Source organism: Sebastes umbrosus, chromosome 4 (genome assembly GCF_015220745.1).
Source record: "Sebastes umbrosus isolate fSebUmb1 chromosome 4, fSebUmb1.pri, whole genome shotgun sequence".
Taxonomy (NCBI): domain Eukaryota; kingdom Metazoa; phylum Chordata; class Actinopteri; order Perciformes; family Sebastidae; genus Sebastes; species Sebastes umbrosus.
The window spans coordinates 19903255-19928050 of record NC_051272.1 but is presented as its reverse complement, the minus strand read 5'-3'; the positions used below and the strand labels follow the sequence as shown (position 1 = coordinate 19928050).

The 24796-nt window shown below is 40.5% G+C and overlaps 1 protein-coding gene across 10 annotated transcripts in view; it reads left to right on the top strand.

Annotated features, from left to right (window-relative positions):
* Window positions 1–24796, top strand: part of aebp2 (AE binding protein 2) — a 38445-nt gene that overhangs the window by 12453 nt on the left and 1196 nt on the right. For 2 of the 10 annotated variants that reach the window (XR_005206607.1, XM_037767446.1), the window contains exons 6-9: window positions 5463–5530; window positions 15145–15258; window positions 16531–16560; window positions 24563–24629. Coding sequence is in view for 8 of the 10 variants with exons in the window: in XM_037767446.1 (XP_037623374.1) it covers window positions 5463–5530; window positions 15145–15258; window positions 16531–16560; window positions 24563–24593 (243 nt within the window). In the remaining 2 variants the exon portion in view is untranslated. Of the gene's footprint in view, window positions 1–5462; window positions 5531–5787; window positions 6991–12014; window positions 12467–15144; window positions 15259–16530; window positions 16561–17900; window positions 20721–24562; window positions 24630–24796 lie in introns of those variants that run through there. The other 8 variants (XM_037767454.1, XM_037767449.1, XM_037767452.1 and 5 more) reach the window with 6 other exon arrangements.

Here is a 24796-nt window from a genome sequence, read left to right as displayed (position 1 = left end):
TACATTTAATGTGTTGTGCTGTTATAGCGTGCTAACCTAGTAGAAACAATTAATGTTCTCAGGGGAAGAATTTACATTTTCTCCCCGAACAGGAAACATCTTCTGGAGCACCTCACATGTGATTTAAACCACATACTCTACATTTGAAGGCACAAACATTACATACACACGTTGAGGGGTAGTTTACAGTTTATTAGTCGTATTTTTAGGCTTTTTTCATGCTGAATGACTTATTTACAAGAAACTTATGAACACATCTCTGTTAAACACAAGATTTAAAGTGGTGTTTTTGTGTGATTCTTTGTGGAGAAACTCAGTTTCACAGATCTGTCGATTAAATCCACTAATCGATTGTTAGTCGACGAAGATTTTCTTTGGTCTGGGACATCCCTACATATCACAATATGTCATATGAATGCAAAAATCACGTACTTAAATAAAGCAAAGAAGAGTGATCCACCATCAATTTCTTCGTTTGTATAAAAGAAAAGTTCAGTAAGTTATTTTGTTTGATTTTAATAACAGCTTGCTTGTGGAATCCTTCATTTGTACAACAGAAATTTGCAGAACAAAAACCTTATACAAGAAGAAGATCATATTGTCACAATGATTCCACTCAAAGTCAGTAAACTATAGTAATATTGAAGGTTTACTCACAGACAGACAATAGAGATCAAAGAATTCAGTCAAGAAGTTTATTGATTGAAATGGAAGGTGTGGTGCCCACAAGGTCACAGATGATGTAAGCGTGTGCAGGGTCCAAAATTATCACCTGCCAAGAGCCAAATGCATTTAGATTTTCCGTTTGGCAAGTAAATCTCGGAAGGCTATCTGCCACACTGGCAGGTAAATGTTTATACCAAAACAGTGTAATAAATAACTATGCTAAGAGTCTCTATTGCATTTTGATGTAATTTACGGGCGCGCTGCTTCTGTTGTCTGCTCTCTGTGTCGGAGTTTGACACACACACTACCAGATTGTGTTTTTACGCACGTCTAAACAGTGCCTGACTAAACTGACCATCTCGAGCGGTCCTAGTTCCGCAACACTGTTTACACACGTACGTGACATCAACTACTTCGCTAAACTATCACTTGCATTTTGTGTGTGATAGACCTGTGGGTTATACATGTGTCTGTAATGCATACATGTACATTTTCATCATGCAAATAGATAGCCATGAAGCCATTTTATGCATCTATTTCCCGTTAAAAGTATTTCCACTGGTAATAATTTAAGCATTTCTGCAAATGTGCCCTCACTATTACTGCTTCTGTTCCTGTTAAAGTGTAATTAGAGTGTTGACATCCCTGCTATCATCACTACAGTATTTGTCTGCTCTCAGCTCAGTCCTTTTCAACTCTTTTCTGCTATGCTCTGCTCCCTACAAACCTCAACTGCCCACCAGCAGCCAAGAATTTTAAAAGAAAAACTCAGAAAAAAAAAGTGAAGATAAAGCTTGGGAAGAGGTTAAGAGAGGTAACCGCATATTTGGACACAGACTGTGAGGGAGGAAGAGCCAGCCAGGGGGAGGGAGAGAAATAAATGGAGAGAAACAGAGACTTGGAGAGAGAGGACGAAGAAAAGGGGGTTAAGTGAAGTTCAGGGTCATGGAATCGGAAGGAGATCTGGCCAGTTGGGCATACATTCTCCTTCGCTCTAATCCCTGGAGGATTGTGGTGAAGAAGGACTGCGACGCTGCGTCAGACCCCAGGCCCCAGCGGACCCTCCCAGGCCTGGGGAGATGGAGTAGAGCTGTGGGGGATCTGTGGAGTTTGGCCAGCGGGCCTGCTGACACACCAGAGCAGCTCAGCCATGTTTATGATGGGATATTTTTGTTATTTCGCCAATCTGCGTCATCCACAGCTTGACCCCCTGACACCAGACAGGCACCCAGTTTTAGCAGGCCTGCCCTCCCCCGTCTTTGGTCCTGCAGCGTTCACTGCCTTGTTTTGGAGCCACACTAATATCCACTGTTCACTCCCTGTTTCCTCCTGCTCTCTCTCACCTCCCTCTATAGAGGATTAAGATCTGTCCCTTAAAGCATCGACTGCCATCATCAAACCACTCAGCTCACAAATCACTTCATGCTGCTTAAACACAAGCCCACTTCTTCATCTTTAGCCTTTACATACATGGTCATGGCCTCTTCAAGTGCAGCCTGAGCTTGTGATTATTAACCCGGTGCTGTGAGGATCCCGAGGGGCACAGGTTAACAGCTATGCATTTTTAATTAAAAGGGCAGTGAAGCAGCTGCTGGTGCACTGAGTCTTAGCTTTGAGACACTTACTGTAGGGCCCATTGCAGAACAGCACAGGATTCAGGCTAATGCTGCAGCCGGGGCCCTGTTGTTAACTTGTGTGGGTCGACCGTGGAGCAGCAGTAGCCAGCCAAGGTCTGGTGGGAAGCTAGCAGATAAAGGCAGAGGCAGATAAACAAGAACTAAATGAAATGACAATGTTAATTTATGAGGCGAGACTAATACTCTGAAAAGCTGGAAAGGAGGTTTTGCATCTTCTAAAGATTGATTTGGAAACGTCAAAGAGAGTCTAATAGCAATTAAAGTTGATCTCTATAAACAAAGGAGGAGAAATATATATTTTGATTGGCAGATTAACAAACATCATCATATTTTTGTTTAAAGATTGTTATTGTTACTTTTATCTGACAGTAGAGAGTGACGGGTGAGAGTTTTTTCACAGTGGGGTTCCTTGTATTCAAATCTGAACAGTATGTTTGTTTTAGCGTCAAAATGCTATTTTCCCAAGCCCTTCTAAAAACGTTTCACCACATGACCTGACGTAGGTTTCTGCATGATGACGCTGCTACATATACAGTATATATACAGTACATCCTTCTAGTCCGTATATTAACGTTACATACAGTAACTTAAATGTTCATCGGCACGCTTCCAGTTTGGAGAAGCAGACAGGAGTACTGGCACAGAAGCTAAGCAATGTACTGCTTTGTGGACGCTACATTAGTTTGGATCCGAAAGTCACACAATAACACAAACAAACTAACCGATCGATGCAGCGGTAGACCAGCAACTCCCATGTTCTGCATGGTAAAATGCTGTTTTTGTGAATTGAGTCTGGTCTGGTGGCTATGAAGACAGCAATTTTGTAGGTGACTAAATTACGTTTTTCTGTTGCTACCGTCCACTGCCGCTTTCCCTCGCCATCAGACAGCCCTTTCCGATATATCACTCTCTTCTAATCCACCAGATTACATTCACAAAAGCACTAATTTTACCTCACAGAACGCAGGAGTATACACACAACCCCCTTTGAAAAAGTGCTAGCGTTAACATTATTCATAACCTTATTGATTAGTTTACTTTGGTAACCTACGTCACTGCTTTTTTCCACGGCTGAGTGGGCGTTTCCATTTGAAAAAAAACAGAACAAAACACAGATAGACCTGCTCTTTAATTGCATGTAAACATACTGATAGAGCAAGTGATGGGGATGTCATTGACATGTGTCAGAGAGCACCGGCCCAACAGGACGTCCCTACGTCGGCTCCATGTATCACTCTATCCCATTCTTTCTATGATTCACTAACAGGGAAACAGATGCAGGGATCACCACTAATTTTTAGTACACATATGTGTTTTTATAAGTCATCAAAGGTAGGGTTTAGATTTCACATCAACAGTATCTCTGTTAGGCTAAAGTCTGAGATGCTCAAGTCATTTTTCTGTTTCTGTTCCTACTGTGTTGCTCTGCCAACTTGTTCTCTTTTCCACTCTAAAGACTTTTACGCTTGGACACTAGTACAGACAAGAGGCAACAACAGGGTTGATTTGCCAACTTGGCTGCTGTTTGCAACGCTTCTCACAGATAAATATTAAGGCACCAAGCCAACAACTACAAAATTCATATCTGCTAACAGAGCCTAAATATTTCTTCCAAAAAGTTAATCAAAATGTAGCTCAGCATGTTTGTGTCAGACAGCTCTATACCTGGAAGCTTATCAAAATATAACTAAATATGTGCACACTTCTTCTTGCCTCTCCTGTTCTAACAGCAACATGAAAGGAGACTATTGTCTAATATACTAGTACAGAAAGAGACAAATAACATCTATTTTTGCTTTGTGCTAGACAGAAGACAAAAACATGGACCTGAGCATAAAAAGGGCAGATCATTGAGATGAATAAAATTGATTTAGGTTCCAAAACTCCCACAAATGTTTTGGCTTGAAAGTGGGAGGGCAAGAAAAGCTCTAAGATGAGGAGGAGAGTGATTCTAGGTCTGTGTCTCAGTGGAGCCTCGTCCCTCCTGTCCTCAAACCAGTTTCCACCAGTGCCGCAGCCAGTCCCTAGAGTCACAGAAATAATTTCAGATATTCATGTGCGTAAGCGACGTTCTTCACATGTGAGCTCATTCTCCAAAAATAGACATTCCCAACCCAAAAAAAAAAAAGCCAATTGACGCAAGAGGTTTTATCTCGGACTATTTTTGACACTCCTGATTATTTTTCTAGCTTTACTTTCCCCCTACTGACAATATTTGTGTGAATTCCAGACCAGTTTTACTATAAACCAACACAGCATGATAGATGAAATGTTATGCATGAAACTATTCAGGAAATCTGGTATTGTCTCAACTGTATTTTCACAAGAAAAGCCTGAAATTTGAGGTTGTGTTGGCAGATTAAGTCTCGAGTAGTTAAACCAGGTGACAAAACACTGATAAAATGAACACCACTTGCCATGTTACTGAAAGTGGGTGCAAGTCTCCATCAGACGCACTCTGTCTGAAAGCGTTGAAGCGTCTGGTGCTGACATAATCCACAACAAGAGCCGTGACGTGTTTACGGTGATAACCGCTCTGTGTGTACCCCATGTCTATCTTCTTGGCTCTCAAAAGTGTCAGCTGTGATAAGCAGTTGTTAGTTGAGTCCAGATACTTAGGAGATATCTAACTTTTGTCTGGATTTGAATTCCTTGATCTTGCAGTATGTTGCAGGGGATTGTGGGATGGATCCTGTTGAAAATAGAAATCTCACTGAGCTCTTGCATGCATTATTAAGAGTGCTCACATTGCTTATTAGTGTAATGATCAACCACTGTATCACTTGGTGAGATGTTTGAAGCATGTAGCCTCATTATTTGTTAGAAAGATGGGGCCAGGACGGGGGCATGTCTTTGAAGCCCGTTATCAACAGACAAGAGAGAATGCTGCAATAGGAGCCAAACCCAACACATTTATGTGAATCTGATGCTTGTAACTGTCTTGAAATTGACCATAATATGTAGGTTAAATTATATGCCTATGTCTATTTTTGGTGGTTACTTTCCATTGGTGAAGCCGGTTACAGCAGATGCTGGATGCCAACAGTACGGCAGAGACAAACTGACAGCAGGGAGACAGGAGTGGTTATTTTCTTTGGCTTTTAGCACTTATTGTGTCCTTTTATTGCTCAACTTGTGTTTTTGCTTGTCTCTGTGCAGGTGCTAGCCAGAAGGAAAGAGGGGTCCGGCAAGGTGAAGGTCCTCCTACATTGGACACCTGAGGACATGTGAGTGAAACTTCCCAAATGATACTCAGAAAATTTATGCTATCATCTGCTGCATGCCATCCGGTTTGCTTCAACACGACCTAGTTATATCTGAGGAATTCAAATCATGTACTAAATCATCACTCCTTTATCTGTTAGAATACAGTATCAGCAATGCAATTTGAAAAAAATGGATATAGACTAACTTTACTCAGGATAACAGGACAATATTGATAACATTATTAAGCATGCAGCAATAACCGTAACCTATTTTTTAGGCAAGGTTGGAGTGAACGTAGCGTAGCGGATACTTCTGGGTCAACTTGCCAGATGACCCAACTACCTGCCAAAGTTATTTACTGTAGCTTTTATTCCTGTTGAGGAACTGGTTAAGGTAGATTTGAAATACTGTCGAGTATATAAAAGTAAAAGATTTATGTGCATGACATATTATGTCCATAAACACTTTAAGAGTTGTAGATAACCTTTTAAAATGTCACCGATCTACAAACAGGCAACTCAACAGCACATTTACACATCTCCTGCACATTGCTTACCATGTAAAGTCTGCACCTGTCACACAAACATTTCCTTTTTGAGCAGCAGGGTGCATGCATGTGCAAGTGAACATCAACAATGTATACGTAGCTCTCTGATAGTTTTACGACTCTCCTTTCCACCCAGTTGTGCACTCAACATGGTGGCCTTCCTCTACGTCAGGGCTTGCTATAAATCCTCCCAACCTCCCTCTGTTGGCTGATCCAATATTTCTTGTGGAGAGCTCTCAATGTGAGAATTCCAGGTCCCCTTATAGACGAATCCGGCGACCGATTTGTGTGTTACGCCATCTAGCGGCGCCGCGCCATTACTGCTATGGCAAGTCGTAGTGACTCTGCTGTTTGTAAACAGTATTAACTGGTAACTTTCAGCCAAATGCATCCGTGGTTGCTAGTAGTAACTTACGTCAATAGGTGACGTAGATAATAAACACAGATGACTATGTATTTATATTAGATTAAAGTAAAATTGAAGGCTTTTACGAGGACACAGCTGCCGTCACTACGAGCAACCACGACACATTTGGCGTCAGTCACCAGTTAACACGGTTAGCAGAAACTTTGTACGTGTTCTCTTTGTGATGCCGACCGATTAATGATGTTTAATTTATGGTCATTAGGTTTCCCTGGTTAGAGCAACTAACGTTATATTTCACAATAACGCCACCGTTGGTTGACTGAGTTAATTTATTCTGTGGGACCACCACAGCCCTTAGACAGCGTCTCAGCCCAATAACGTTGTTAGCTATGCAGTGTTAACTCAGCTGACGTTACTTGTTTCACTATGTTAGGCTAGCGTTAGGCTGCTGACAACTGCTCAGGTTCTTCAACAAGGAGGCTCCATAGTCCGGCAAACTTTATTACTCTTTTCAACCTTGACAAAGGCAGCGCAGACCAGATCCACGCCTTCCGTTCTTACCTTTCCCAATAAAAGCCCTAGATATATAACTTTCGCAGGTGAGTATTTTGCATTTTCATGATGTTTATTCGCCACGCCCCCGGTGTGTAAAGGCCTTAACATCTGGATGAACTTGCACTAAAAAAATCATGCTCAACCTATTCGGGCTTGAGCCGCTCTGCTTAGTCCTCACTAGCTACTTACCTATTCCAGACTGAGCTTGGTGAGGTTGAGCTTGAGGTGAACCTTGGCACCACTTTAGCCCCAGCTCATTTAGACAATTTGGTAGAAGGGCAGGCAGGTTCGGCCCTGTGCTTAAGAAATGGTTCTCTCTCAAAGACGGGGAGCTTCACAGAACGCTGTAACATTCAGCAAGGCTCTTGCTCAAGGGAAGCTCCCACCACACTTCCAACACTCCCACACTCCCATTAAAGGGTTTGACTGCACGGCCTTTGAGTTATGATCAGAGAGCAGAGAGAGGAAGAATGAAGGAGAGGAAGAAAGAAGGTGAAGGAGTTGGGAGATGAGAAGAAGAAAGGGGAAAGAGGTGAATAATGAGAGAGGTGGAGGAGGAGGAAAGAGAACAAGGTCAAAGGAGACGAGGAATAGGTTGGAAAACAAAGATAAAAATGAATTTGGCGAAGATGGCACTGGGCACAGAAACCCAGATGATGCATCATGAAGTAGATTGCAGCTGACAGCCTCCGACGAACATACTGTAGCCAAACCCTTTTTCTCTCAGCCTTCCTTTCCTCCTCTTCTTTCCTTTCCTCCCTCTCTGATCCACCTCTGCTATCTCCTCCTCGTCCCGCGAGTGGGAGTTTAATCTTGTGCATGGAGAAATAATGAGAGAAAGGGGGAAGAAGAGAAAGATGAACTTTGGTGATCAGGAAAGACTCCTCAGATTAATTCCAAACAGAGAGACGTAGATGGAGATTGATACTGAGACTCAAAGACGGATAGAGGCAGAATGGATGAGGGAAAGAATAGGGGAGACAGAGAATGGAGGAAGGTGAGAAATGAGAGTGGGAAGAAAATAGTTGTGGGAGAGCGAAATGTGAAGGAGAGGCAGAATGAAAACAGAGTGAATGATGGGGAGTAAACAGAAAGATAGAAAACGAGAGTGAGATGCTTTTTGCTTCGAATGATGTAGGAGAAATCTGCGATGATACTGAGTCATATATTTGCCCCGCGGCAAGAGAGTGCTCTGGTCATTAATAAGCATAACCAATCCATAGAAGGGTGGTGAAGGAAATACACGGTGATATCTTAATCTCTGAGGGTGGCTTTACTATCTCCCAACAGATACAAGTTGACCAGGAGAGTAAAGTATGTACATTATGTATGCATCTTGGCAGATTTTTATCAGCTGTAGCTCCACAAGAATCTTGTCAAAGGGATCACTTGACTGTTGACATGCATTATATTGCCCTAAAAAACTGAGGCTAAAGCTCATGTCCCAGGCAAAATGTCAGCATCCTCATCACTTGATGATTGATATGGAAGTCATGGAAATAAAGAGACACTGTTGTTCTCGTATAGCAGTTTAGAGGTAGTTAGTAGAGGTTTTGCAGGTGACTTTGGTGGTGTTGCAGGGATGTAAACTTGCCCAAATTCACTAAAGAGCTGGATAGAGCTGCTAATGTTAGCCTAACATCAGCCTAAAATCTGAACCTCTAAGTGCCTTAAACTTGCATTCTTTCTAATAGCCAGCAGGGGGCGACTCCTCTGGTTGCAAAAAGAAGTCTGATTGTATAGAAGTCTATGAGAAAATGACCCTACTTCTCACATGATTTATTACCTCAGTAAACATTGTAAACATGAGTTTATGGTTTCAATCACTAGTTTCAAGTCTTCTTCAGTACAGCATGATGTTCATTTAGTAAATTATGGTCCCATTTAGAGTAAAATAGACCATAAAGCAGGGTATGCTTCAGGGCGTGGCTCCCTTGTGATTGACAGGTCGCTACCATGGCTTTGTCCGCTCTGGGAGTTGTCCATCTTTTCGTCCTAGAACTTTAAACCTTTCAGTGTGTTTTTAATTCATGAAAGATAATTCATTTTCGTTGCATAAATATGTCTTATTCAGCGTTCGGTTGTACTTGGCTCCACCCTCTCGTGTCACTTCTGGCTGCAATTAACCAAGATAGCGATGATGAGCATTCAAATCGGCAGTCCACAAACAGGTCAGGGTCCTGGTATTGTGCATACTGGCTCACTGTCGCTCTCACTTGAATAGAACAGCGCCAACGTTAGTGTTATTAGTAACACCTATGCTTTTCTTACTACGACAAGTCAAAATGTTTGCTGTGAGAAAAGCCTATTGGGTGACGTCACAGTGACTACGTCCACTTCTTATGTACAGTCTATGGATAGTCTCTAGCTAGTTAACCGGACGTGCTAACAATTGCAGCTTACATAAGAAGAGATAAACACACTGTTTAATCCATTCCTTCTACTTTTGCATTGTTGCTTTTGGAAAGGCTAAAATAAAGGGCACCACACTATACACATTTAAATGCTGTCAGTATAGCTTAATGCACACCGCTTCGGCATGTGGAAAATGAAAAGCTTGGCTGGCATGCAATTGCTGTTCAGGGTAGGGATGTAGCGTGAGGTAAACTGTTTTGAGACATGGTTGGTAGTGAGTGTCAATTTGGCCGAGTTAATATTTTATCCTTGGCTCGGTGTAATGTCCTAGTATCCGACAGGCAATCTGGTGGTCATTTAGTAAGCCATCAAGTGTCGTGACCCTCAACACCAAGGTCAACGTCAAGTGCTGTACTGTATGTGTGTACGTGTATGTTTCTCAGACACCGAGTCAATGATTAGCCGTGTGAATGTGGGAAGTCATGTTTATTAATGCCGGAGCAAACCATTCACATTCTGACTGACACTCATTAACTCTATGAGGATTAATGAGTGACTGATTAACATGAACCATTCTGAACATGAACCACCAGCAGGAGGAAGAGGGGGGGTGGAGGGGCTGAGAGAGAAAGAGAGAACCATAATTGCTGTCTAATCTTTGATGGATGGATGAATGGATTCCCCTGCATGCTGTTGAATGCTTCAGAATAACAAACAGTAGAACACACAGTCAGTGACAGTCAGCGAACGCCTCGAGCCACTGGATGCATGCTGGTACAAACTACACGGTGCTTATCATGCACAGCATGGGCTTATCTCTTAAACCGTTGTTAGCTAGTTGGTGATGGCAGATGGTTTTTGTGTGTGGTAACTGCCTAAATATAAACAAGGCAATGAAAAAAAACTGCACAACAAATATCACAAGCTGGTAAGGCTCTCATTAATAGCAGTTAGCACACTTTGGATATATGGCACAATTTCCAAAATAATTTCAGAATATGCTCGCTAAACTCAAATATATATGTAGTGGGAAAAACATATACTTAAAGGTAGGTAGGTATAATTTTTTTCAAACAAATTCCCTCAACCTAAACATTTAGTAGTAATAACTAGGGGTGGGGAAAAAAATCGATTCACCTATGTATCACGATTTTTTTTTTTTTTTTATGATTTTGAAATTGCTTTTTTAATGCCAGAATTGATATATTTGCTTCATTTGAATCTATGTTGAGGTAGGAGGAAGTTACCGCTCTTATTGTTGTAGTCAGAATAACGTGACATCATATCCGTACGATATCCGTCAATCAAAACAAACCGCAGAAAGTAGAAAACAGCGTAGGGTCGGCGTGGATATGATCTGTACCCTCACATTTTAAATCCAAAGTGGTAATCACTACACATACAGTAAAGTATGGAAACACTTTGGGTTTCACACATTGCCAGGAAAAGCAGAGCTAGACATCATGGCTAAAGCTGCATGCTTGATGGATTATATTCACAAGTATAAAACATTACATGTCCCTTATAAATTAAAACGAAAATACCACAAATTTGTGAGGGAAATTTCTTTATTCTTTGAATTTTGGGTTACAAAAATAAAAATGTAATAAATAATTCCTGACAATGACCAATATATTTGACTTCAGGACATCTATGATTACATACATGTTGAAAATCAATCATTTTTATTGTATTCATTTAGATATTTTCAGAAGTAAAAGTCCCTAGAAGTGTATGATTTAACTTTTTCCCATGGTCTAGTGTGAAAAAAATGAACAAAAATCACAATAAATCGTAATATCGAATCGTAATACTTGTAGAATCACAATACTTAAAAATTGCAATACACATCGTATCGGTACCCAAGTATCGTGATAGTATCGAATCGGGAGATAGGTGTATTGTCCCAGCCCTAGTAAAAACTAATAACCTCATATGCATTTGAAACGTACATAAATATAATCTCAATCTCAGAATTGCAGGACATGGCTGCGTAGGAAACAAATGCTTCAAATTCCATTATATGACATGTTTTTTTTCAATCATATTTATTCATAATATAAACCTCAGCAACTCCCTAGGGAGAGAAAAAAAACCCTGAGAACTTCGTCACATCAAATTGGCAACACTAATTCACCGTGTAGACTCAGGGTAGAGATCAAGGGTCTCTAAATACACTGATGGTCCGTAAGCAACATCCATTCGAGGTGAAAATGCTTTCGCTTCTTTGTGCATATCTTTGATCATGGAATCATGCATTATGAGCGGGAGTGTCATTTTGTTCTGCACCATAAACGGTTGCACATCTAGTCTATAGAGTAGAGAATAAATGAAACAAAACTGCAAGAAAACGCTTCACTACAGTTTATAAATATGTTGTAGAACAAACAGTGAACAAACCCAGGGCTCGACCCCGAGGAAGACCGGTGTGAGGTTGATACGTGCTGATCTTGTTTCTAATCATATACCAAGGTCTTTTTGAATGAAACTTTTTCTATTTTTTTTTTACGAAACCCTTCACCTTCATGTTTCATCTTTCTAAGTAGAAATATTTAGAATAAGCTACATCCATCTATAAGGCATTTTGGATTGCAATCACAATAGTGAGCAGTTGTCTGTACTGTGATTTTGCTGAAGTTGTGCAGTCCCACTCTTTTTGCCAGACAAGGTTTTTCTTTAGGCAGCGGTGACCTTTCCAGTCCCTGAACCAGCTCTGCTCTCTTCTGATGATGCAGTTTATAAGGACATTGAACTCCTGCAGTCCTACCTGCTGTTCCATATAAAGCCATTTAATATGTCAGCGACTTCATATACTCTTTGCTGCTTTGTGATGAACTTATTGCTCCTGTCACTACTGGGAGCTTCAAGGCCTGGGGCTAGCCATCAATCCAGGCTGAGAGGACTGGGCTTCACTCTGGCAGACGCCCCCAGTAGCTCTCCCCACAGAGGCCTCACTCACAATATACATTTCTGTCTCATAAAGAAGCGAGCCAAACAACCGTCTCCTCCGGAAAATAAAATAAATCCGTTTGTCTTTATTTGGCTTGGTGTGACTGGGTGGAGATGTCTTTGAGAATCTGTTTGTGTGTGTGCGTTTGGGGGAGGAATATGAACACTTGGGTGTGTGTGTATGTGTGACACGTGTGTGACATGTTGTCCCCCCTCTCCCCCGTGCAGCCCTCACATCCATCAGAATATAATAACTCATCAGTAACACGGCACACTCGCTCCGACATGTTTACGGTGACTCTGGAGTGGAGCAGGCGTGCGAGCGTGCACACACACAAACACACACATGGGTGTTTACTGCATATTTAACACTCAGCAGGTCCTCGTCTGTCATTTGAGGTTTGCGTTGCACAAGGACACTAACTCAAGACTAACCCAAACTTTAAAGCTGCTTTGAAGGGGACTGTTTCTTGTCACGTCCCTGCCTCTTCTCAACTTCCTCTGTCTTCTCTCCCCTCCATTAAAGGGGATAAAGACACTTTTGTCATGCATTACAGAATAAAAAAATAGAGAACTAAACTAACAACTTAGTATTAGTCACATTTTAGAAATTGCCTATTCAGATTTTTACCAAAATGTTGACTCTTAGTGCTCATCCATGTATTAAAAATCAACACTACTTATTATTTACTCTGTAAAAACGTCTTATGTCTCACACTTTGCATGATTACTTCCACATGGGCAAGTTACTTAATCATCAATTCAGTTTTATTTGTATGACTTTCTATTTGTAGTGTTTTAGATGGGAAACCTGCTTAAAAAACAACATTTTGCTTTTTCATTAAAACATTTTTGTTGTGGCTCATTTTTTGTTTTTGTTGTTTTTTCTCGTTTTTCTTTAAAGATTAATTAAAGAATACTAAGTGTAAAATTCAGTTCATAGTCGATATGCCTTACTTTAAGGATGCACCGATCTGACTTTTTTCAGCCCCGTATCGGCCAATACAGAGCACTGATCCGATATCAGTTAATTATAAATTATTATTAATCAATAAGCTGTGTTCACTGTGTGGAAGTGACTCGGATAATTCTTTTATATATAAGGCCACACCAGGTTTGACTTAAACATTGCTTTTTTAACTTTGTAAAACAAAATGTAACAAATAAATTCATAGAAATTTATTGAATTGTTATTTATTATTAAAATAATAAATCATACACCAGAAACTTGGTAATAAAAAATCTTCAAAATTAACAGGAATTACATTCAAGTGTAAACCTTTTTAATGCAGCAACAAACTGGTCAAAATTTAAACAGGAATTAAAATTCCAATATATAATGTATGTTGTATACAAACAGCATTGAATTTAAAAGATCGACCCCATTCTTTTTTTACTTCATGCCATGAATGAAGGGTTGTAATTGGCTCTGGTCACTTTGTTTCATTCTTTTCTAACACATGCTTGTATGTGTGCTCATTCTCGTTGAAAAAACATTATTTCTGATGTGTTTTCATTAAAAGGAAACAGACAGACGGACAGAAATAACCACATGTGATACTGATGAACATCTAATCAAGCTTAGGGTGATATAGTGGTTACATACAAATGATTATCCTGTTTTGTTATGATAACTTTGTTTAATGCAGCATCTGAGGTGTGGTATTGGTAGATTATAAGTACACTACTGTGGCTTTCTGAACTTTATAGTATTTACTTAATTGTCCTGTGTGGCTAACCCTGCCCTGCAGCTACTTAAACATGCCATAAAAGGATTTGCAGTCGTTTTAAGTGAGCTGTTGTACATTAACATGAGCCACTTCTCCCCCCCCCCCCCTCCCTCTATACTTTCCCGTTCCCTCTTTCTTTTCCTGTCCTTCATTTGTCTTTTTTTTTTTATCACTTTTCCTCTTTCGTTCTCCATCTCTTACCTGCACCCAGTTGCGCTGAATGTGATGCATGTGAAGTGTGACCTGCACACCGTCCCACTGAATGGGCTGACTAGGCATGTGAATGAGTGATTTGGCTGGGTGGCTGCCTGCTTGCCTAACTGCCGCCTGCAGTGAGTGTGTGTGTGTGTGTGCGTGCGAGTATGTCTGCATCTCTGGGGGCTCCTGTGATGACGCACATAGTGACGGGGGGAATGCTGGGGGTGGAGACGGGGGGGTGGGGCAGGGGGGAGTTGGAGGAGGGATGGGAGGCGCAGTCGACTCGCTAAGCTCTTTGTTTCTTCTGCACCTCGACTTGCCGTGCCAGTGCTCGCACACTCCCTTCTTTCACAGGGGGATCACACTGCTGCTGGTACAGTAGGGTGCAGCTGAACAGTACAGTACATCATGTGCACATGTGTACAGTATGTGTGTGTGCGGCTGTCTTTGAAGACATCACCTCCCTACGCTCGAGCTTAAAGAGGTGGAAAAAAATCAAAATGTTCTGATTTTAACGTGCACGGTATCTGTACGTCAATACTTTCACATCGGATCATTTTAAATGCACAAAAACACACTCCTACATGCACACAGACATTGACAGTCTTTCACTTGTCCCACATTTGATTGCACACAAGTGAACAAATGCTAATCATGAAGATATAGGGGTGTGCATGTGTCAGTCCCAGTGCTTTAGTCAAGGCCATGTTACTTATGGAAATGTACTCAATGTTCAGAGGAAGGTGTTAACATGTGCGCAGGACTCAATGAGGTTCTTTGTCCATCCCTCTCACCCCCTCCATTCAACCTTACTCCCACTCCACCCCCCACTTCCCCCTTTTCTCTCTTTCTTTCTTGTTAGAGTTTAAACCCTGACCACATGTCCTCTCTCTGTGTGTGTGTGTGTGTGTGTGTGTGTGTGTTGTCCTACAGACTACCTGACGTGTGGGTGAATGAAACGGAGCGATCTCAGCTGAAGACTAAAGTGGTGCACTTATCCCAGTTACCGCAGGACGCCGCCATGCTGCTAGACCCAAACATCTATAGGTGAGTGTGTGTGTGTGATGACACCAGTGGCCTCTTTGTACATACGCACAGACACACACTGCTGCGGATCCATTTTGTGTCAGCCAAACACATGTTGCCCATGTGTAAATATTATCTAATCCTCAGCAGGATTCATTGTGTGAAGCATTTAAGTGCCACAAGAAAGTGTTTGAAAGCGCTTCCTCTGCCCTTCACACCTGTGAGTGTGTGCGTGCGTGTGTGTGTGTGTGTGTGTTTATATCGTCCTTAACACTTTGTTCCACCAGGTGGCACCAACTCCTGATTTCAGCAATTAGGTTAAAAAAGACAAATGCAGAGAAAACACTTTTTGTTTGTTTGTCTGTGTGTGCGTGAGATCATTGTACAACCTGATCAAGGAGGTCAGAGATCAGCAGTAGAAAAAAAACATGATTTAAATAGTCAGAGATCACAAAAAATGATAATGAAGAGGCCTGTTATTTGTGTATTAGAGATGTTTCTTTTCCTGGAGATATACTGCATTTCACGTGTGTAAACTTCTCAGCTGATTTAATATGAAAACAAATGATTTATTTGAGGGAGTGATGCAGTAAAAATCACATTGTTGATTTGAAAATAGAAATGATCACAGTTGCAGATTTTAAAACAAGGAAAAATATTTTCTTGCTTCCACAGCCTATATTTTCTCTCTGGCTTCAAGTGGACCAAGTTCCACTAAACATGATGTTATTTGAATCCTGTGCAGACTAAGTTCACTCATCACTGAGATGAAAAAACAAGGTTAGCTTTATGACACGCCATAAAAGGCTGAAAGTGAATGCTGAAAGAGGAACAATGTGCCTAAAATAACACGAGTGGTCATCTTACCGGAGATATATGGCTGGCGAGTGTGCTGATCAGCACACAGGCCGGCTGATTTTAATTAGACCTGAAGGCTCAGTAACTGCAGGGGCTGCTGCTGGACTCTGGTTTCATAGTTGAATATAACCGTCAGCACTCAGCCAGTTTATGTCAAGGTTGTCCTAATGCATGAAATCCCCAAACAAATGAGGTGGTCACTGCCCGTGGGAGTAAATATAGCAGGCTGTGTGAACCCCTCTACATGTGAATGGGATGGCAGGAAGAGACTGACGTAGTGGCAGTAGGATTATATTGTTTCAGCAATGTTTCCATGTCGAGCTTCTTGCACTTTGTCACACGTCCTACTGGACTGAAATCAACTCAAACACATGATCACATTGTAAGATGTTTTTTTTGCACCGTGGGCTCACAAACTTTTTCCTGTCTTTTCAGAGCACTTCCACAAAAGCGGTTGAAGCGCAGGTAAGCTGAAACAGTTAGATAAATATATATTGATATACACCTAAGGACCTATTTAGATATGGATTCTACACACCATACATTGGTGTGTGTTTGGCTGCAACACAGTCCTGTTATAGCTCACAGCCAACAATTAGAATCGTGTTAATCAATTACGGTAAGTACATGTTATTTGACTTGGTTATTGATGGCGACACGTTAAACAACAAATGCAGTATTTAAAATGAAAAGAAAACAGAACCTCACATACTGTATTGTGTAGACAAGTCATACTAAACTGTATTGCAAACACATACACACACTACAACTATAGACCTTTTTAAAATTGGCGACATAAACATTTTAAATGGGCCCTTTGTATTTCCTGTTTCAATGTGTGTTAATGAAGTAGCTGACAGGAAGTAAACTTGGACCAAAGCTGTTGCCCTAGCAACAGAATGACAATAAAAAGGTCTATGTAATATAAGAATAGAATAATTGTTCTTTTTCATGCACACAAATGACTAAATTAAAAACTTCTTAAGTATATTAAATCAAGGGATTTTGCCTTTGGGTTTTTTTATTTTCCTTTCAATTATTTTTCTTTAAAGACAATTTTGAATTAAATTGTTAAATATGTTTTTAATAAGGGCAGTATTTGCATAGTTTGTATCAGCAATGGAGTAGTCACGGGATGCACAGAAAGGGTAGGCTGATGCAAAAAAGATAGCCGTGTGACGCATTAATGTCACAACATCAGTATCTTTTATCAACATCTGTGCGCAGCTTTTGAAGTAGTGTTGGTCTGTGTATGCAGACAACACAGAGCTGCCATATTATTCTTGCTTGTTAATTCAACCACCATGTGTCTATACTGTCATAAGACACACATTTACATTTACATATTCTTTGTGCTATAATGAAGATCAAACGATGCCGATGCCTCAATGGTATGGTAATGATCGTGCATCCGCAGTATTACCTGTGGCGCTGGCTCTCCTGTGGTGAAACATCATCGTAGATGATTACTTATCGCCCACAGTTTAACAGTTCCTATGTACCGTGAAGCCAGTTAATTGGGAAATGGGCCATTTTGGAGCACACGACCCTTGGCATTCCCTAGTCTCACTCAAAAATGAGGTCATATTTGGCCGTTGAACATTATTCCATTAATTGACCTCAGTAGTTCAGTGCAGCAAAAGCCCTAAAATACACAGTGTGATGTGTCTGCAAATGAAGTCGGCTCAATGTCTGAACATCCAGGATAAAGCCCATTTCTCATACTGTAATCTCTCTGGTGACACACTGAGAACAACTCATTCTCTCCCTCTCTGTGTCTTTCTCTCTCTTGTCTTTGTGCTCAGCCTGTAAGGAGTCATCTGTGGACTTGATACTTAAGGGGAAATGCTCGTTCATAGGAGGTTTATCTAAATGGGATGGGACGCTCTTCATCTTCTCTGCTGAACGCGGGGAGTAAAGTGGCGATAAAAGGAAGTGAAACTTGGCTATGCTGCAGTTTTTCCCTCTTCGGTTTTGTATATCTCAACAAACTGTCGTAGCCAAGTGTGGTGGAAAATGGGACTAACAATTTTTAAAAAAGGTTGTGTTCATCAAAAACGTAAAATGAATGTTTTTTTTAACAAGCAGCAAACTGAAAATATTCTTAATACCCAAATGGTGTTAAAAAAACTGTTTTGTGTAACCTTGTCAGAAAATACAGCATATTTTATAACTGTTTTTTTGTGTAAAATATTTATGCAGATTTGTAACTTATTTTTATACCATGAAAATGCTGGTGTACTGTGGATTTTTGTGAAGGTTTTAAATAGAACCATATTTACTGTGATAATCTATGTTATCTGTCACTTGTAGGGACATTTTGAAATTTCTAGTTGTAATTACGTTGTACATGACAGAAGTCTTAACAGATTATCCTATTTATACTTACTGAATGCGGTTCTTTTACCGCTGTATATGACAATGAAGAGTGAGGTTGTGCCGGGCATGTCAGACACGACTCTTAAGGCCTTTACACACCGGGGGCGTGACGAATAAATGGTACAAAAATAATAAATACTCACCTGCCAATATTTCGCATCAAAACTGTTCATACTGGCAGCGATGCAAATTTGCAACAGTTGCAACACTTTTTCAATAAAAGGTTTGAATAGATTTGCACAAGCAGAGGCCAACACCGGGATCATATTGACCCAGAGCAACATCTGGCAGTCTATCTGAGGCAAATTGTTGTACAACCTAAACAAGGGGTGGGGCAAAAAAATTCCTTAGAAGACCTAAGGAATGAATGCTTCCAACCATGTCATCATAGCATGTCATGAAGAATGCTAAATAATGAATACTGTACATTTTGGTGAGGAAAAACTGGCATGGCCATTTTCAAAGGGGTCCCTTGACCTCTGACCTCAAGATATGTGAATGAAAACTCTGAGATGAGTAGAGTGAAAACTATTTTACTAGATAAAACATGTTGACGAACGGCATAATTTGCAGTTGAAAAAAGGTAATAAATCGCAATACTCAACATATCGCAAAATCTTTAAAATCGTTTAATCGTAATTTAAAATATTTAAAATGCCTTTATTAGTGGGGCAAAGGCTCAGAAAAATCAACCTTGTCCGGAAAAAAATTATGCACAATTTATTTTGCGGCGTAACATTCACATTCTAATGACAAAAACAGTTCACGAAGAAAACGCCCCCAGTGTGCAAAGACCTTTAATCTGTAGACAGTACAGCATAGAGATGACATTTCAGCACACACTCAAAGCAGGGGTGGGCGATATCGCAAAAATATCATATCACGATTTTTTCAGGCGGGATCACGATCCACGATCTTTTCACGATTTTTTTTCATGCTAGTTTTAAAGACAATTTTGCAAGTTACTGAACATTACAACCAAACTAATTTCTCCATTTTAAAAAATACAGCCCTATAAGCTAATAAAACATGAGGAAAAAGAATAACAGATCATTAAAGCCAAACAGATTTCAATCAAGTGTGCAATTCTGCAAAGTATGAACATTCAACAAGAATTTTGACTTGGTTTACAATTTTATAAAAATGAACATTGGTTTCAAAAGGTAAACAACAACACTCAAGTAAAGTGCACTCTTGCTACATAACATTAAAGGAACTGGATTTGGAATTGTAAATCAGGTAGCTTATTAGACACAGATCCACAGGTGTAATATAGACAGCCGTAATAATTACTACTGTCAGCTCTCTCGGCAGATAGAAGGGTCGACACATAACTGACAGAGCCTCTAAATCAGGGGAACAGTGACTGTCAATGATTCGGCTGTTTGTACACCAGCCGTTATGCACATAAATACAGAGTCCTCCCCCGTTGCTCTTACTGTACCAGAGTCTTTGCTTTGGTCCGGCCTGCTAGCTGCACAGCAGCGTCGGGTATCAGCGGGTGAAGCCAGGTCTCCGTTAATAACATCACGCAGCAGTCCCTGGCAGACTTCGGTAGCTCCAATTTGTCTGTTTTGTGAACGATGGATCTGGCGTTAGAGAGAAAGATGCTTGGTAGTGGTGGTTTGTGTGGATGCTTCTTTAGCCTAGCCAGCAGCCCGACCGACATCCCTGTCTGCTTCCTCTCTCTACGCCGCCTACGGTGCTTCTCGGTGCTGATAACAATCCACGTAGACCCCTGTGATCCGGACATGTCCGTTGGTATGTTGCGCGTCCTTTGAAAGTCGCTCGTAGCGGCGGTACTGTGCTGTAATCCGACGTTGATTAAGTCTTGACAGCTACACACATACTTTGCCTGACAAAACTCAACAAGCAAATCCAGCATTCACACAAATAAGCACCAAACCAGGAAGAGATGAGCCGCTGCACTGACGCACGGTGCTAACTCGAAACTACCAGCAACTGCAATGTACACTGTAGCACAGTTCTACGATCTCGCTGAAAAGGCAGATCGTAGAGACATTTTAACCGTTCACGATCTAATATCGTCATATCGCACACCCCTAACTCAAAGTGTAAACCACAACCTCCTCCTAAATCGTGTATATCATAGTTGTTATGATAAATTTACATTATCGCTATTTAAACACTCAAAAGTTATTGTTAAAAAGGTGTGTTTTCTACTGTATGTTTTCCCTGTTGTAAATGGAATACTCTGTTTGTAATAAAATGAGGGGGAAACGGCGGATGTTGACGAAGTTAAGTTGTTTATACAGATGAGGATGCAAGGTGTTTGAATGGCAGAAAGGAGCAATGCATCCATTGTTGTATGAATATGAGTTCCTTATGTGTGCGTTGGAGGGATTGGCTGGGTTATTTGGCGTCCATTAGCAGAGCAGCTTTGGGAGCGTGCTGTGGAGGAGCTAATGACTGGGCCAGCAGGGCAGAACCCCCGCTGGCCTCAGCTGTTAGTGAACATGCCTGCAGAGAAAACGGAGTTCAGGGAGAGGTCCTCCACAAATACGGCTGTCCTGCTCTTCAATATCTCACACACTTACACACTCACACATACAAAGTTCATGAGGAGTTAGGACTCCTCCTTAGCATGTGATTTAATGAGGCCTCCTTCAGGTGTTGTTTCTTTCCTCCGTTGTTCTTTTGTGAGGGAAAGCGTTGAAAGTTTTTTGGCACCCTGTTGTTTTTGTGTGCTTTTGTTTTATGTCTTTCTCATATCTGCAATGGTCTGTGGCAGCTCTCGGAGCTGTTTCATGTCAATTTGATAAGATATGAGTATAAGATTTGCAGGCAAAACATTTTGGGGGTCACCATAACCCTGACTTGCATTAGAGTGAATTGTGAACCTTTTCAAGTGTCAACAAATATATTTGGGTTCTTGGATCGAGACAAATAAAAAAAATCCTATTAAAGGAACAGTGTGTAACATTTTGGAGGATCTATTAGCAGAAATGGAATATAATATTCAAAACCATGTTTTCATTAGTGTATAATCACTGAAACTAAGAAACGTGGCCACCGTAGTTCTCCGACTCGCTTGTGAAGCAGCAGTAAAGTGATCCGCAGAGTGCAAATTTTAACTATTTTCATTTTGCTGCCATTCGGATGTTTGCCAAGAAAAGAAAACTTCATATCTGAAAATGTCTTTTGGATATTGTTTTCACTTACTGTCAAAACTTTAATACTCCAAACTATAAGCAAAATAATGTGTCAGTGAAAATGTGAACTACTGTACATAAATGCATAAAAATTGTATGTATCATTGCAAGTCCAACAAGTCATGTGGCAACACCATTAGGCCTGCATGCATTTTTAAACCCTTTTCCATATTGCCATATTTTTAACCTTTTTATTCTAAGTTGCTTGGCTCATTGCAAATCCATTAAAATAACTGAGTCAAAAACGTATTTCTATCCTCCTCTAGAGAACTTGAGATGCCTTTTAATGTGACTTCTGCAGAGGATTTTCATACTTAAACCCATTTAACAATGTGGCTTCATGATGTTGATGTTAGGTTATTGGTGTGTTGGTCTGAAGATGCAAACACATTAAAACTGACTGTGCAAAGGCCCAAAACATTTGTTCAGAAACTATTGGAAGTTAAAGGTTATAGCACGACTTGAAATGTATTTTTGCTTGCAGTTTGATAAGTAGAGTGTAGGACTTATCTCAGGATCGCAGATTTAAAGCTATCAGCGAACAGGAAGTTCTCGATGATAAGCATGTACTGCGAGGTTAGAGCGTGCACTTTATCTACAGTAATTCAGTTGCTCATGAGTCATGGTGCAAGACAGTTGAATAGAAGTTTCTTGTATCAGTGAGTGAATAACATTCCCACAGTTCTGTTGGCAACACTCAGTTAATTTACTGCAGACTGTTTGGCTGTGACAAAGTTGGAATTGAGGTTACAAACAGGAAGTAGGCCACATCTGCAGTGCTTTCTCCGATAGTGATCAATAATACTTAGTAGGGAGACGGGTCCTTTTTGCATGTTTGCAATGTACTCTGCTTGATGTGCCCATGCCTTGAGATCTCCTTTTTATAGTTATATGTACCTTTACCACAGCGAACTGCCCTCACCTTTTTTCAGGATTGTCGAGCATTAACAGAATCTGTGTTTTTGACAGCCCCGGGTTATAATTTTCATGTCATTCAGCTTGTATGTGTTGATCGGGCCTTAAAGCTGCAGTAGGTAACTTTTAGCAAATATGATAAAAAGTTAGTTTTATAAAACTATCACTATATCCTTACAGTAGTGCATGAGACAGATAATCTGTGAAAAAATGATGTCCCTCTGCCTCCTCCTAGTGCTCCTAATGGCATTTGCAGGATTTCAACGTGGAAGGAAAACAACCAATCAGAGCCGAGCGGTCTCTAAGCAGCTGTCAATCACTGCTCACGAAACTCGTAAACTCCGATCAAACTGTCAAACTAGGCAGCGCTGATCAAATATGAATCAATATTCTGTTACTGTAATGCCTATTTCTCATTTAAATATTTTCAGAATCATCTTGTAGTGAACTGTTTAGCTGTAAAATGAGAAGGTTTGTGACCAGGCAGCCATGTTGAGATCTGTTGAGGAAATACCAAGCACCGCCCACTAGTCGGAGCAAACTTTCTCATTTTACAGCTGAACACACAAATAGGCATTTCAGTAACAGAATATTGATTCATATTTGATCAGCGCTGCCTAGTTTGACCGTGTGATCTGAGTTTGCGAGTGATTGACAGCTGCCTCTGTGGAATGAACAGCCAATAGGAACGCTCTCTCTCTCTCAAATGACCTGTGATTGGTCAAAGTCTTCCGTCATGGGCTAGATTATTTAAAGCCTGAAAACAGAGTCATGAGGAGGTGCAGAAGTCTAGTTTTCTCCCAGAAAAATTGAATTACAATATGCTGAAAGGTTAATATGGATTTTTTGCCCAATGATGCCAAAAAATTTTCTACTGCAGGTTTAAGTCAAGCAAAGTGCTTTATTTCTGTGCTTTTCTTACTTTGAAAATGACTGTTACTAGTTACTCTAACTTATTTTATTATGAATTACTTGAATGTGTCTCGACAATCCATGAGTGCCAATTCAAACCTACAGATATGTATTTTAATATATCATGTTTTTGTTTTTTTTATTATTATTTTTACATACCATAACCTTGACCTGGAAATCTTGAGTTTGGTAAATACTATTGTAAATCACATTATAACTCCTATAATATCCATCTTTGGAAGCATTTCAATGTTCAATAATCCCTGCTGTTAGATTGATAGTATCCATGTTTCTTTAATAATGTCTTCATTTCTCTTTGGAGCATTGTGTTTCCAGCATTTCACTCAAGTGAGTATTTGCAGGATGTTTGGAATGAAACAAAAGCACGTTGTTACCGAGGTTTGTTCGAAACATGACTTCAGAGGTGACATCAGTTGGAGCGAGCAGAATGATTGATAGAAAGACTGGCAGGCAGATTTAGAAAGCGGACAGCAGCTCCGCCTGCAGAACCTAATCCTGCCTCAGCCTGTCTGTGAAGGAAACGCTGGGATGCTACCCTGAAGTGACGTCTGTTCCCTCAACCCATGAGATGAGTTTCCCTCCTTCAGCTCCTCTTCCTCCAAGTACGATGCCAATCCCTTCGCCTCTATCTCCGCTGGAAAATCCCAGATAAACAGTTTTTTTTTTGTTTTGGATTAATCACAGCATGTTTGCAGATGTTTATTGACGTCACATTCTTGAATATTGATCTAAGTTACACAAGTAATGGAAGCACATTCTGTACTGTTACATGTGAACCTCATTAAGCAGGCCCATTAGTCATGTGTGACAATGTGTCTGTAAGCGATGTCCGCATTGGTTCTGTGGTCCAAACTGCTCCAACCTGGAAGTCGTCCATCTGCTGCAGCTCTTCTTACACTTGGTCCTGAATCATCCATCTGAGTTTCTCATTGTGCACAAAATCTTCCCTTTGCTTTGGCTCCATGCAGCACTGTCTCAGTCAAGAAGGAAAGCATTACATCAAGAACAAAAGCGATGAGCTGCTGCTCTAAATCTTGGACTGAAATTGTTTTTCCTCCCTGTTTCAGATATTTCACAGAAAGAAATGCTAGGAAATGAGTAGGACTTGTTCACTGGTGAATCTGGAGAGTTCAGGTAGGAGTTTTATGCTATAAGATGATTATTGTTTTTAATGATAGTCTTTAAAGTTGGGAGCAGTGGTCATCAGATTTGTGACCAAAACTTCATGTTTTTTTGCTTGTCCCTTTATACTTTAAACTGTCACTGCATACTTCACTACATGTATAGCCTGAAATCACAAA